The following is a 15,514-nucleotide window of genomic DNA, read 5'->3' as shown; positions in this document are numbered from 1 at the left end:
AGTGCCTTTTGAAGTTGAAAAGCTCTATGTGCTTGGAATGGGAGGTTATCATTGACTGACAGCTCCTTCCCTCTGCAGTTTACTACTGAAAAACTGTTCCCATCAGGCAACTCTTCTACCCTTTCCTGGCACAGCATATAGAAAGAAATTTTGAATTTTGTCCCTTGTGCTTATTTACAGATTTAGTTCACTAAAACTTGACTGATTGAAGGATCTCAATGTCTCCTGATGCTTCAGACAGCTCAAACTGCAGGTCCAAGCACTGGAGAGCAGCAGCTTTTCTTCCAGTGGCAGAAAACCCTCTTTTGAGTCTCAAGCTCCCTTTGTAATTTTGACCCTGTTACTTACAGTCAGAATTTTAATTGCATTTAGAGTCCTGGAAGTCCATTTAGGTGCCTGCTGTTATTTTTAAATAGGCATAGGTACCTAAATTTTATGTTTTTGTGGCTGTTTGTTCCCCAGCTCTGAAACTGAGAAATAATTCAAGGCTGCTATAAATTACAGGGAATGTATGATGGCAAATAATGTGGAAAGAGCTCTTATACTGAGGGAAAAAAAAAACACTGCATAGGTTCACAACAAAGAGGGTGACTTCATTCTTGCTGGTGGAAATACATCTTCTTTGTTGGGGAAATATCCTTAAACTTAATGTCTCCACAGCCATAATCTGATTAAAATACAGAGCTGAAAAAAATTCTGACCAAATAATGTAATGTGTTCTTTAATCCAGTGAGATTTGAAAGCCTAAGAAATAATAAATAATGATTTGCATGCTTAGTAGTTGAATGTCATAAAAGTCACCCCTGAGTAGTTTTTCAAGAGTACTTGAAATGAAATTCTGCCATCTGACACTTACACCAGGGTTCAGTGGGTCAGTTTAGCTGATGGTGAATGCTGCCTATAGAATAATATGGGATTTCACAGCATAAGAAGCTTTAAAGCAGAGTTGCATTAGTCCCACCTCTCCCTTTCCAATTCCATAATTTCAGAATATTTGAATGTTAAGAAAAGGTATTTTTTTCTAATTTTGTTCTAGGTGCCCAGGAGATGGTGTATTTAGTTTCCTTTTATTTGTGCTTCAGTAGTTAATGTTTTACTTTATATTTGTGATAAACTACTGAAATTGTAGTTTTTGAAGGGGACTCTGTTATGTTGCTGGTGTGGGGGGAATTGCAGAAGGAAAGGGAACAAAAGGAAATGACAGGTAGAGCAGGTGAATCCCATGGGAATTTTTTCCTTTTCTTTTGCTCGTTCACTTCTGTTTTGTGCAACAAGCAAAGTTTGGAAGAAAAAGGTGACATTGCATTTCCTTGTGCTTTTTAGAGAAAGCATCAACCAGTTTGCATGTCCTAGAGTTAAATATCATTGCTGTGTCTCCCCCAGCTTCACTTTGGGTGCATGAGGATCCATCTGCTCCAGCAGGATGCACAGAACCTTGTCAGCGTCCATTTGTTACTCAATCAGCTAAAATTAAGTTTCTTTTCAATAACTGCTTTTACCACTGAGTGTGTATCATGCTCAGATAGGGAGGAGACCACACAGAATGTAGAAATCAAAGTCAACACAGTGAGAAAACCCCACTGGTGGGAATCTCCTCTCTTGAGAGACCCCTAAGGTGTGGTCAGCCCCCCTGGCTGTGCCCAGGCTCTGCAGGGATGGACACAGCTGCCCAGGGGCACACATGGGCTGTCCAGCATCAACACAGGGCCTTCAGTGCAAAACCAAAGTGATTTTCTCTGAAGCCCAAGATATTGGACATTTTTGCAGTCCCTCTTTGGTGAGGGAAGGTGTCTGGACAGAGGGGATGGGCTTGGCATGCACAGGGGGTGGTGTGGAAGGAGGGAAAAGCTTCCCTGGAGCTGGGATACTCTGCCCAGGAGAGCAGGAAGCAGAGATACCCCGGGGCAGTTGTGCTGGAGCAGGTTTGGAGCAGGAGCATCAGGGCATCCTCGGTGCACATGAATTAACTCTGGCAGCCAGGTGCTTAATCCTTCACACACCCAGGGCCTCCCCGAGTTTGTCTGCTTAAGCTCACTCTTGCATAGTGCTGATGGACCCAGAAGTGTATTTATATCATTGCTTACTGCCTGGAAAACTGCAAATCAGTTCCTGATAAATATGCCACTTCCAGCAAGATTAATGCTAAATTCCTCCTTTTAGAGCGGCAATTTGCAAATTGCTAAATTAGATTTTAACATTCGAATACTCTTCTTACATGTCACACTTGCAGTATCTTTGTTTTTATCACCTGATGATACTGTTTGTGTTGGTATTGAACTTTGAGGCGTATTAATACAATACACATAGATTTTGGTGGCAATTTTTTATGACAGTTCTTATGAAATCTACTAGAAAAAAAAATGTGCAGAAAAATGTAATCCATTACAGGAGGCTTGCTTTTGTTTTGAATTGGATGGAAAGCAGGTATTTGTTTTATACAAGAGAAAATAGCAATACTATGCTGCTTGGAAGGTATTTTATTGATAACTTCAGAGCTGAGATCTGAATTTTCCTATAGGCTGCCAATAATATCTAGAAAATTAGGAAATAAGTACTAGTGCATGATTATAAATCTATGTGATGGTATCTCGTTACCCATCATAACTTTACATCTTTCATTCTATTTACTGATAATTTCACAATTTTTAATCTGTGTATTCCACCTCTGTGTTAATTAGGGAAATTTTAATATTTCCAATTTTGGAAAAAATAATCCAGTCCAAGCACAGGGATGTGGTTACTGCTCTGGGGTGCCAAGCCAGCTTAGATGTTTTGCTGTCTATCCCAAACTCAGCGGTGACCACTGAAGAACCAAAGTCCATGCCTGTTGTAAATGAAATATTGGGAGAATTTCCTAACAGGACAGTGAGTTTCAGGCTGGTTCCTCACTTCCTTGCCTTTTACAACTTCTTTTTGAGATATCAGTTTTGTAGGCAAATGGTTGCACCTCAGATATTTTAATTTCCATAATCACTTTCACTGGTTTACTGAGTATATTCTAGAAGGTAAATTGGGAGGGTGGAAGAGAGGCAAGATGAGAAGGGAGGGATATAAGCAATTATTTTTGCTTCCTCTTCCCTTCTGCCTGTGAGGCTCCAGATTCCAGACCAGTGATCTCTCTGTGGCGTGTTCAGGGGTGCTGAGCTCGTGTTTGGGGGCAGAGCTGTAGGATTTGTTGATCCCTCTGTAACTGACTGGCAAGGTGATCTAATGCTGACAATTTAGCCAAAGCCAGACCAGCCCCAGAGCCCTGATTTTGTCAGGAGCACCAGCCCTTGACGGAGTTTGCTCATCAGCTCCATCCCATCCCCTCCTTTGCTGAGCCCCAGGCAGGGAGGGCCTGGCAGAGCTGCCCATGGGGCACCAATGGTCTGCGGGTGTGAAGATGCTTAACTGAGCTGTGCATTCAATTAAGATGAGTTTCTCAGTTAGCAGGCACCCTGGGAAGAAATGAGTTTCTTTCATTCCTGGGATTATGAGCACTTAATGGAGAAGACATATCAGAATTCTGCCTGTGCTGCATGAGATAACCCAGAAATGCAGCATGGATTTTCAACTTACTCCTCTAGGAAAAAAACCCCAAAAACTTTGCCTCGTGAGAAGGAGAAATTGATGCTCATGTGAGTTCTCTTGCAGTCAGGCTCACAGAACTAAATGTGGTGGCATTGCATGCACAGTTGGATTTTACTTTATGCTTTTCCTGAGTATTATCCCTTTGCTTGTGACTTGCCTATTTACAATTATAATTCAAAAATGTAACTTAAATAATATTTATGGTATTTTTTTCTGTAAGACTTACAGTGTGAGTGGAATATCCAAAAGATGGATGGTTCTGACTAGAGCTGGAGGCTTGGCTATCTGATGTGTATATGCAGTAGACTAGCTAAACTTCAGCCAGTAGCAGTCTAGTTTCAGAAAAATTGCCAGAATGGTTCTGCCTGAAACTGGTTCAGGATCTTGGACAAAGGGAATCTAGGATGAGTTTGTGCTGAACCTAAATGAGTAATAAGCACATTCAGGAGAAGCAAGGAAAACATAAATATTTCACACTGATTTTGCACTGACATTGCTGAGAAATGGGGAGGAGGTTTGTGGGGATGCAGCTTTGGTTTTGGGACTTCCTTTTGTATTGCATCTTCCATGAAGAATAGGTGGTATCTTTTCTTGGGTATAATCAGTGTAGTAAAAATAACTTGGAAATTTTCTTTGCCCCTTCTGATAGGAAAAGGTCAGGATATTTTGCTTCCAGTCCTGTATTGGTCAGGATCACTGCAATCATTCAGAAGGAAGAGGGAAGTGAATTAGAATTATTCTTCTGCACCTACTGTACCTTGGTCTTTGGTGAATGGTTCATGCCATATTACTCCTTGCTTATTTACTGACCTCCTCAGTGACTCACCTTGGTTAATGAATTAGTTTCAGTTAAATTACTTTCACATTTGGATAATTTTATTTTTTTCCAGCACCCAGTGTTCCCTTTGATTAAATTAAATCAAGCATGTAGTCAATCACCTTTCTGCCAAAAAAAAAAAAAGACAAAAGAATTAGAAAAGTTATTGGTGTGGTTTTCCATAATTGATAAGTTACCTAGGACAGGAATTGAGGGGACGTTAATTTGGTCCTGGGGTAGGGCTGGTTGGTGCATGTAAGGCAAAAGCAATGCTGCATCTTTAAACAAGCTTTAATAAGGTTTCTTTAACTGCTGAGCCTAACTCTGAGATCTCCCCTGCTGTAAGCCATAAGTTGCTTGTAGGCTTGTTCTAGAGAGTAATAAGTATTGTTGTTTAGCAATTGTGTTGTTGAAATTCAGCTCCACTATGTCTGACAGTATTTATCTAAAATACTTTCCCTGGTGCATGCTCAAGTTCCAGTAAACCGTGTCTTATTGTGCGACCTTTTCATTTTCCAGTGAAAAGGGATCAGCTCGTCAGATAAAAGCTACAAGCTGAAGTACAGGAAAAATGCGTGCTCAGAAAATCCGAGCATGATTGAAAACAAGATGTGTTAAATCAATGCAGTTTATCGCCTGCCTATTCCTGGCAATTGCTGTTCTAAGCTCATTCTGAGCACACACTAGATGATAAAAGTATAGTGTCACAGTGCTCACTGGGGTGTGAGGGCAGGGAAACATGTTTATCAGACAGGCTGGGATGATTTTTTTTTTTTTTTTACCCTTGATAACATTTATTGTCAACATTTTTGCAGAAAAGAAACCCCAAACCCTGAACAGTCACGGAAGCAGGTGATATATCTGCTGCTGAAAGCAGAGACTACTGAAAGCTCTCAAATTATACATTTCTATTTAAATGTTACAAACTAGACAACAACAAACTCAACTGTTTCTATGTTAAACAATTTGCTGCATCATCCAGGGTGTAGCCAAAATGGTCCTTTTGCTTTTGGGTGAGCAGCCTTACTGTAATTTCATGTAGACAAGTCAATGCTAGTATTTAGCAATAAAGGTGTGTGGAAAGTATTGTTTTCTCAAGGGATTTTAAATTAGTTATGGAGAGGGATTAGAGACCTAAATTAAACCTCACAGCAGGTCAGTCCCTTCCAAGAGCACCACACCTATAATATTCATTACAGCTAGGCATAATTCATCTCATTTTTATGATTCAGCTCCACTTGTATTTCCCTGTGAATCTCATTTTCAGAGATTTTGGATGTGATAGCTGGTGTTTTTCCAATTTTCTCTCTTGAAGATTTCTTTTTTTGCTCTGACCATAGTGCTCTTACAAGTCAGAAGTCTACAATTCTGAGAAACAGCCAAATTTAGGCTAAAAAGCTTCTGATAGGAATTCACACGGGACACTGAGTTTTTCATTTATGCATCCCCTGGTAATATTTTTTTTAATAATCTGAAGAGATGATGAGAAATAACAAGGTTAAAAGTGAGAGAGGCAATATTCAAAAGGAGATATTTCTGCATACAGACAAGTTTCAACAATGGTTTTCAATACTGTCTACTCCAAAGGATTTTGTGAAGGGTGAAAAATTAAAAAAAAATACCTGTATGTTATCCAAAATTATCCCTACGACAATTTTAAAGGTGTCTGCACCTACACTGTGGAATTTGAGAAGTGCATGCAAAGGAAAAAATGTTGAAAATATGCAGAATACAGAATGAAAGAAAAGGTTACATGAGGTGACAGTTTAGCATCTCCCACACTCTGTATGGCACATCTCTGCATCTGTTTCTGAGCCAACAGTTTAAAAATAAATGCAGTGTCTTTATTTTTAAAATGTTTTAAAGTAGGTCTAAATATAGATCTTATAACTAGCCTTACCCACCCATTATTTTAAATCTTGGCTTGGATGCATTTCTGTGCTTGTGTTTATGTGTGCACACATATTTATTTATTTTAATGTGAAGACAAGCCATTGAGAACCAGCCCTTTTCAGGGAATTTTTTGCTGCCTGCTCACATGCACCTCCAGAACGTGCCTGAAAAACTGGAAAATATTCACATGTAAATGCTATTTATCCCCTTTTTATAATGACTGCCAAAGTTGCATCAATTAACCTGGACGGCTAGACGAAGTAGCCATTAATTTCCTTCTGGCCCTCTCTAGGCACATCCCCAGTGAATTCCACCAGCCTGTTGTGAAATTGGGATGTTTAAATTCCAGTGCCTGAAACTGGATTCTGTTTCAGACTCCCTTAAGGCCGAATCTTCCCCATTAGACAAGAGGTCAGAGCAGTCAGAGGAAGAAGAAACCGTGAAGCTCACAAATTGTTTGACTTTTTTTTCCCCTCTAAGCCAGGTTGCATGTTGCTATGAGTGAACTTTCAGTGTTGATGTGTTTGGAGAAACCAACACATAATTCCTGTTAGACAGATCTCATAATCACATTCTGTAACGTCCATAAAAATATGGGACCCAGGACATGCATTCCTTGCATCTTCAGCACCTCCACTGGCTGCAGAGTGGGCTGGGTGAGAAGGGAATTGCTCCTCTGGTTCTAAGTTCCTGGAAAAAATATTGTTTTCAGGAGGAAAATATCACACTGTCTATCATATCTGTAATAACACTGATGAACGTGGTGGAGCTGCCTCCAACACTGGCCTATTACATCTCAGTTCAAGTGAAGAGCAGTCACTGGGGAGCTCAGGAGAACTCTGCGTTGGGTTTATCGTTTGACTCAGCTCTGCATTTTCCTTGTGGTCTGTTGGGGAATTACATGGCAAGAAAATGTAGGAATTAAATTTCAGATATTGCCATCTATAATTTAAAAAAAAATCTTATGATGTCAGTTTGATTTTAGAAATGGAAATTCAATGCACAGGAGCATGTTTAAATACCAAGACCAGAAAACCAAGGAAATTCTGGGTGAACACTGGAAGGGCCTTTCTAGCCCAGACCTTTCTGTGCAGGCTCTCGCTGTCCCACCCACTTCCATTTTCTATTTCTTGTGGGAATAAACACTCCAGGGAAAGTCAGTGGAAAGAAAACTTTAGAAAAAGCAAGACAAATTCACAACAACAACCAATAGCTCAAATGCTTGCATGTTTTCATTTAAGGAGCTTAGCAAAGGAAAAGTCTTTGCAGGGAGGTTTGCTGAACAGACTTTTTCTCATTTAGTGACAGGGTTTTGAAGTGGGTTTTTGTCACTCTCTTTGCAGAGCAGGCAGAGAGAGGCCACTGTGCATGAGAGTTGTTGGGTTTGGTGTCAAAATGTTGCTGTATAACACCATCCACTAGCACTGCTGTACTGCAGGGTCTTAGCAAGGCATTTTAGTACCTGGAGTTTGCCATTATTGTGGTCTGTCCTGTCCTATTCCCATCTTCTGCAGTCAATGTTTTATTTTGTTAGGGTCAGGGGCTTGCAGCAGAAGTCTTTTGTGGCTGTGAGGTGCTGAGACACAAAACTCTTTGTGTGTTGGTCACACCTTCTATTTATATTCTGACAAGTTCTCTCAATGGACAGGAAAAAAAAAACCCAAAACAACTGGGTAGACCCCAAAGCCCCACCACCTCTTTGACACTGCAATTCAGGATCTGTCATCAGCTATCTAATTTTGTTGTAGAGCCAAATTTACAAAATTTGTGAAGGGACAGAGGAAGAGTCTAAAGCATCTTCTTCCATTCCACTGTTCGCGACTTCCTGGTGCTCCACAGGAGCAGACACTGTGGGATATTTAATTCCCATGTTCAGCCTTTCCCTGAGTGTTTCACTTAAAAAAAATCAAGGCCAGATTTCTCCTCTGAGACAGGGACGGTCAGATGTGTGGGCAAATCTCTTTGTAGCCTTCAGCCTTTTTTTTTTGGGTTATTTGAGCCTTCAGAGTCCCTTCCCTCTCCGTGCAGCCTTTTCCACTGGTAAAGCATATGGGAAGTTCATAGGTCTAAGTGCTGCTTTCTCATTGGTTTTGGGTCAAACAGAATGAAAAAGAAACAAGGACTGAAAAATAAAAGGAGTAAATGAAACCATGAATGCATGGGAAACAAATTAACTGGATATGTTTTACATTCTGAAATATTTCCATAATGCTTCTATGTAGTGTGTGTTTATTTTTCTTTGAATAATAATGTTAAAATGTGTCTAATTCAATTACTCTCTGCATTTGCTGAATGAGTTTTCCTTGGTGAAGGGCTCTCCTACACTACCCCAAGCTACGAATTCCATATGATATTTGAACAGGTCCTTTTAATTGCTGATATTAAGTGTCGATCATTCTGCTGGGATTTGGCAGCATGGCCAGAGAAACAAATTCCTCTCTCAGATACATCAGACAGTCATTCAATTAACAACCAAAGCTTTATTGACACAGTAGGAATTCATTATATGAAATATTAAAAAAAGCCCTCCACTGACTAGTTAAAAAAAGGAGACTTTTAAAGATGGTGGATTATCTGCATGTGGTTATTAAAATTATTTGTGGAGAATTTGAAATTATGGTTATGATGGAAACATTTTTTCTCAGAGGCATGAACAGCATTTTTGCTGAAAACATAACATGGACTTTGAAAAGATGACTATAATGTACACATCCCTATTTCTACAGACATTGTGCATTTTCATGATTAAAAGCCTTAGATTTTATGAGTTATGGCTTTAGACTTGCTGCATAAAGAGCTTCATGGCTTATTCTGTTAGAGTCTAATTTGAAAGAAAGTTCTTCCTCAAGGGTTTAAGAAGTAATTCATAAAATGCTAAGAATAATAAATATTGTGCCTTAACTCATACACTAGGATAGATAGACAGATTTGGTACACCTGGGTGTAATTTTAGTTAATTCACACAAGAGACAGGCTGAAAGTTTATTGTTTGGAAGGAGAAAAATGGCTTAAATCTTGTATTTGCAAAAATGATTATATTAGCTTAAATGAAAATGCTACTCTATTAATGGCTTCAATAAGCTTTGCATTTGGAAAAGTATTTTAATAAAAAGTTACCTGAAGTTTACTGCAACTTAAAATATGTAAGTGAGGGAAAAGTACTTACCTTGATTTATATGTCTTTTGGAGGTGTAATTATTGGCTTTTTACTCACCTATGTAAAACAATGTACTTTTGTAAATGGATTTCTGGCCACTTTACTCCTTTTTTTTTCCACATAAAAAATAAGCACTGTCAATCAAAGAATTTTAAGGTTTATTTCCTCTTTAGAAATGATTGATAGCCTTTTAGATTTACAAGTTGACAAGTTAAAGGGTTCTATTGGTATAATTATGTACTAAATTCACAGTCTTTCAATTTAAATGTCCTTTTAAAACCACAAGATTATCATACCTGTATTTTGAAAAGTGGGCCAGTCAGTTTGGGTTGGTATACAAATTGCTTCCATTAGCCTTGGGACCTATTTGAATTTAGTACAGTTTTTTAAAGTTAGTAGCACTTTCAATGGTACTTTTAAAATATAAGGTAATGGGAATGCATTTTAAGTACCATATGTGTTAGCTTGTTTTTAATGTAGGGATGTCAAGAACACAAATAGAGAGTTTGTATTTCTGATTGATTCTTTTTTTTTTTTTTTCCCAATCATGGAGAGAAAACTGTTATTTGAATTAAAGGACTGGGAAATGCCTTATTGTGGGTGGACTTCAGGAGCAGAGACCAGCCACAGGTAGTGGGGCAGAGGAAAGCCTTGCAGGGAGGTGCTGTCTCACCTTGTAGCAGCTCTTCTGCAGTGCTTGGAGATGAGAATATTCCCTTTTTTTGGGGTTTTTCCACCTCCTGACACACAACTGGTCTGGTTTAATGCTGAGGGTGGAGTTAGATATGTGAACAGATCTCTTTCATTGAGAGATGATTAATTACATTTGGGTTGTAAATGAGCAAGGAATGGAGGGCTGCAATTCTCCAATCTGTTGTCAGATGTCCAGGCAAATAAAGATCCCTTTTTTTTCCCCTTTTTTTCTTTTTTTTTTTTTTTTTTTAATTTTATGTAAGATTGAAAGGTTGAAGGGTTATAGAATAATGAGTGGTATTTAACAATAGCAGTTTAGGACCCAATCCTGGAGATTGCTGTGTGGAGCCTCTCCCCACCACTAAAGTAAAGCTGAAGCTGTTTGAAGCAGAAAGTTTTCACTATCTCTCACAGTATGCTTGATGCCTTCTGAGATTGGGCCATTAAATTAACATTTTTTTTTGGCCATTTAGTTCAGAAAATACTCAGAGGAAATACTCAGTGGATTTCAAATGTGTTGAACATTTGGAAGATATGAGAAAATGACTGCTAACTCTGGGGGGATTTCAGAACTGGCCTCCATTTATAATATTGCAGAATTTAGCAACTACTTTCCCAAAGGATCTAAAGGGAAAATGGCCATAAACTAGACTGAATTAGAGGAGAAACACATTTGGCAGAACCACACTAAAATCTTTGAACATATTTGCAAAAGAAATGTAAATTTAAACTGTAGGGTTTTGGGGTCTTTTAATCTTCTCAGAGAACAGCTATTTTTTATAGTAAATATAAATAACAGTCAATTAATTTATTTGAAAAATATTTAAATTAAGTAGCTTCATAAGTAAACTCAGAGGTAAGGAAACCAGGGGGTTCCAAGCCAAGGAACTGTGATATTTTCTGCAAAACTTCATAGCAGAGGGGTCAGTGTGGGCCAGGGTGTGAAAGGAAATGTAGGAAAAAAAGGCCCAACCGTCCCAAAATCAAAAGGGGCCCAAGCAAGGGAAAAGTCTTATGCTCACTCCTTCCATATAATGTCCTGGATAGAAATAAAAGATCACATTCAGATATTCCTGATGAAAGGAAATACCTAAAAAAACCCCAAACAAACAAGGAGACTGGAGGGATGTCATGACCTCCAAGGTAGTAAAAAGCTCTGAATGTAAAATCCAGAAGCGTTTCTAGGCTGATGTTACCATAATACTGCCAGACTAATTTCAGGATGTGCTCAGAAGGTTCCTTTCTGGTGTTAGAGGAATGCTGCTGGACCATGTGCCTCTCCAGGCAGTCCCATCAGCCACACGTTTGTGTTTCACCATGTTGGGTAGGTCTGCATCCCTCAGCATCACCCTCCTCTGCCTCAGGCTGCAGCAGCATTGCTGGATTTGCTTATGGAGATGGGATGTGCCTCAGGTCCAGGAGGGGATGAAAATTTGACCCTTTGCTTGTCAGCTGGACAATCTGCTGGAGGAATATGGTTTGAAAGTAACAGTAATTTAAAGGGATTGCTTTGTGGGCTTGTTATGGAATGCCAATTAATTACAAACAAGCCAGGGATTAGATACTGTTTCATGATAACATGAAGATCTTCAGGAGTATGGAAAAATGTTCACTTAAAACATGGAAATATGGACAGGTTATGCCATGTTGAGGCTGGGAGATGGAGTTTAATGCTAAATCTTTTTGCAGTGTTCAAATATTATCATTCTAGCCACATAAAAAAGTTCATAATAAGATCCTCATGAAGGTATATGATATACTCATGAATTAATAAGACTTTGTGCAATAAATAATTTTTTTACTATTAATAAACTAAGACAAGAGAATAAAAACTTTAAAGTGACTCAAAAATTTTAAAAATATAGGGTTTTTTTTTCCTCCACAAAAAAAAAGGGCTGAAAATACAAAAATCCACATTCAATTTGATATTTTTTTCCATTTAACTCAAAAAATTCAGACAAATTGTTATGGAATATTTCCACATCTCTATTGGTATGGGAGAGTCAAGATGTGCTGTTGTTTAGAGATGCTTGAGAATACTTGACTGTTCCAGTTCACCAAAGCACTTAGGAAATTCTAAGCACATGTTGAAGTCTCACTAACATCTGAGTTTTAAAGTGATCATATGACTGGAAATATAGCTAGAAGGTCATTCAGTGCAGTCCCCTGTAATTATAGGCAATCATATAAAAAACATAATATGCTCAAATTTGCTTTGCTGAAAGCAAATGGGTTTAAGTATGTGCTTACAGATAAGCATGTGCTTAAAGGCTTGACACAATCAGAGCTTCCATTAATGCAGACAGAGCAGCATTTTCATGAAGATTAAAGTGTTCCACTTTCACCATTTCTCACCTCCATTTTATGGGACAAGGACTATGGAAAGATGAACTAAAAATATTGATTTTTTTTTTTTTTAATTATTAAGTCTTCTGGATGAGTTTAGTGCTGATTGGAGCCTAAGCTTCTGAAGTCAGTGTCGATGAGTAAAAATTAAAACCTCTGCCAAGACAATTGTCTGTATTTCACAACAAAATTATTTGTGAACATTGCACATGGAGCATATTAAATGTATAATGAAATTTGGAACAAGAAAGGCACTGGAATAGGAGCTACTTTTGCCTTGCAATCACCTTTCTCATAATATGAAAAACCCAACATGAAACATGGAGTGTAAAGTATTTATCAGATTGATTTCATTGTGCCTTTCAGAGACAATAATTGCTTCCTGTTTGGAAGATGGATGCAACATCCCCAAATCTTCCAGCAGCTTTGCTGGAGGAGCTGAAGTGGGAAGGTTTGGATGGAATTCAAAGGATCAACTTCAGGCAGTGTTTGGACCAAGACTTGAGTCAGTTCTGAGTTCAAAGGGGGTTTTGCTGTGGTCCTGCTGTGGTCCCACGGTGCCTTTGCCCGTTGTCACCTGAGCCCCCTGCTCTGCCTTTGTCACCTCACGCTGTTGTTTGTTGTTGTTTCAGCTCTGAACGAACCCACCATTGACTATGGTTTCCAAAGGTTACAGAAGGTTATCCCCCGGCACCCCGGTGACCCCGAACGCTTGCCAAAGGTCAGCACAAAGTTTGTTGTTCTGTTAAATATGGTAAAGATGGTTACTGCATGTTTTTGTCTGAAAGTGCAAGGCTCTGTAAATATGACGGTCCTGGTTTGGTACCCAACCCAGATAAGCTGAAGCAGAGGCATGGCCAAGAAAGCCCAGTTAGCAACTGGAGCCTTAGGAGAATTCTGTTACCTTCTCAGTCACAGACAACTCAAACAGCTCTTGCCTTTCTTAAACACAAATCTTTCTCTATGTTCTAAAATACGTAACAATGAACATATTTTTTGGCTACTATTTTGGGACCCGAGCAGTGTTTTTATGGAATAATGATGCTTTTTCGTTTTGCTATCAGTAGCACTTTGCCAGCATAATTTTGAGAACTTCACCATTGATAAAATCAAGTTAATTGGATGTGACTCCATTTTTGCGGCATCATGTATTGGTTTAGGGTAATAATGATTATAAACTGTTTTATTTCAGGATTGCTGAATTAATTAGACCATTGTGTACTGAAGTGATGTTTGTTCCCATGAAAATTAGTGAGGTTTTTTTGTTGATTTCTGTCAAGTAAAAACTGGAGGAAAGACAGCATTTTTCAGATAGGTTTCTTGTACTGGGAAAACATGGGATTGCACTCAGATCTGGTTTTCCTATCTTGCAAGAATTTGCAGTGACTTTTGTGTATTTTCAGTAAGGTGGGGGATTTAAGTGTTGCTGGTGTCTACAGGAGCACTGAGCAATGGTGATGATCTGGAGTCTTTGTCTGAGGCCAGCTGCCACCACATGTTTTATCTGCTGTTACTGAGCTGGGGAGTCAGAACTCACCCTGTGGAAAAGAAAATGTGGATTTGCAGACCTGAGACACAGACAAATGAATTGTTCAGTTAATGTACATCCAGTATGGCCTTTGTGACTGGGCAATACTTGTGACCTTTCCTCTGTAGCTCCCTGAGCTGTCCACAAGCTTTCATCAGGGATTGTTGTAGGCTTTGATTAGTTGAATTTCTAAAGCGTTTGAAAGGCGAGAAGATTTCCTGAACACTGGAACTTAATTTGTTTAATTCCTTGAAAGAAATAAAAGTCAGTATGTGACTTTTTTTACAGGCTTGTTCTGTCTTTTATCTTTGCCTAGGAAGGCTGCAGGCTGTGATTTTGGGGTCACTGATGTGTTGTCCTTCTCTCTTCCCACCAGAAAAACATGCTGTCCTGGAGAGTTACATTTACCATTGGCTCTGTTCACCCTCTGCAAGCTGTCCCTTTCCCTAACATTTGGACAGACTTGCAGCAGGACACAGCTTTCATGGCTTGTCAAGTTTCACTCCAGAGGTGCAACCCTTTCCAAAGAAAGAGAGCATCCTTCTGTAGGGGCTTTATTTTTCGCCTCTGTCCTGTCTCTGCTGCCAAATATGTTTCTGGAGAAAAATAGTTTCTCAGAAAAGAAGAAGCCAGCCTTAGCTATGCACCAGGCATTTGCAAGGCCCAAAAGAATTGCTGCAAAACTTCCCTAAACCCAATATTCCAGCTGGCTAGTAGATGGCCATAGATTTTATTTAAATCAGAAAATTAAAGTAAAATAAAACTGGGCAATTCCAAACTGAGTTATGTGGCCAGGGGTTGTGGTAGAACAGGAATTAGGCTCCTTTTAGGCTCCTGAGGTACCGAGGGTGTCCCCAGCAATGCCCCTTTGTGCTGGTGTGGGAATGCAGCCTCCAGGATGAGCATCCTCCTCTTTCCCATTGGGTCTGAGACTGGTACCACACATTCCTGCAGGCAGAAGAAAGCTTCTCCTAGCTCCATATCCTGACTTCGAAATTTATCATGTATTTATGGATAAGGTATGAGAGTGAGGGTTAACACTGAGTCATCTGTCCCCTCCTCTACCCTCTTGGCTTCATGTGTTTCTTTGGAGTACCTTCTAAACTAATTTTTCAAATCTTTAAATCAAGGGAAATTGTGGTTATGTCCACAGAGGTAAGATGTGATGGCCTAAAAATAAGGTCACTTCTTAAGAGTTGGACAAACTCAGCGAAGAAGCTGGTGACACTGTGCAAGCTTAGAGGGAAACAGGATGAAGAGAGGACTTTTTTTTTTTGTCTTGGGCTAATTCCTTCTGTGCAAGCTTGAAGGTTGGACCTCAAGTTCAAGTCTCATTAATATGCCATGCACAGAGGCTGAATGCAGCAGGGGTTGGCACATGTCGACTTCTGTGTTTGAGGCACTGATGGTTCAATTCCCAGCATCACTTGCTGGCTCCAGGATCAGCATCAAGGACGTGTGAGCCCCTGTGCTGGTGAGCACTGCACAATGCTCTTCCCCATGTCAT

At 39.4% G+C, this 15,514-nt stretch overlaps 1 protein-coding gene across 9 annotated transcripts in view; it reads left to right on the top strand.

The window, feature by feature from the left end:
* The window catches only part of EBF1 (EBF transcription factor 1), a 267,442-nt gene that overhangs the window by 225,882 nt on the left and 26,046 nt on the right, over window positions 1–15,514 (top strand). For all 9 annotated transcript variants that reach the window (XM_068206044.1, XM_068206047.1, XM_068206042.1 and 6 more), the window contains exon 11: window positions 13,112–13,200. In XM_068206044.1, coding sequence (XP_068062145.1) covers window positions 13,112–13,200 — 89 coding nt within the window. The remainder of the gene's footprint in view (window positions 1–13,111; window positions 13,201–15,514) is intronic.

This window comes from Anomalospiza imberbis, chromosome 15, assembly GCF_031753505.1.
Source record: "Anomalospiza imberbis isolate Cuckoo-Finch-1a 21T00152 chromosome 15, ASM3175350v1, whole genome shotgun sequence".
Taxonomy (NCBI): Eukaryota; Metazoa; Chordata; class Aves; order Passeriformes; family Viduidae; genus Anomalospiza; species Anomalospiza imberbis.
Note: the sequence above shows the minus strand (reverse complement) of the source record. Positions and strands in the feature narration are given on the sequence as shown.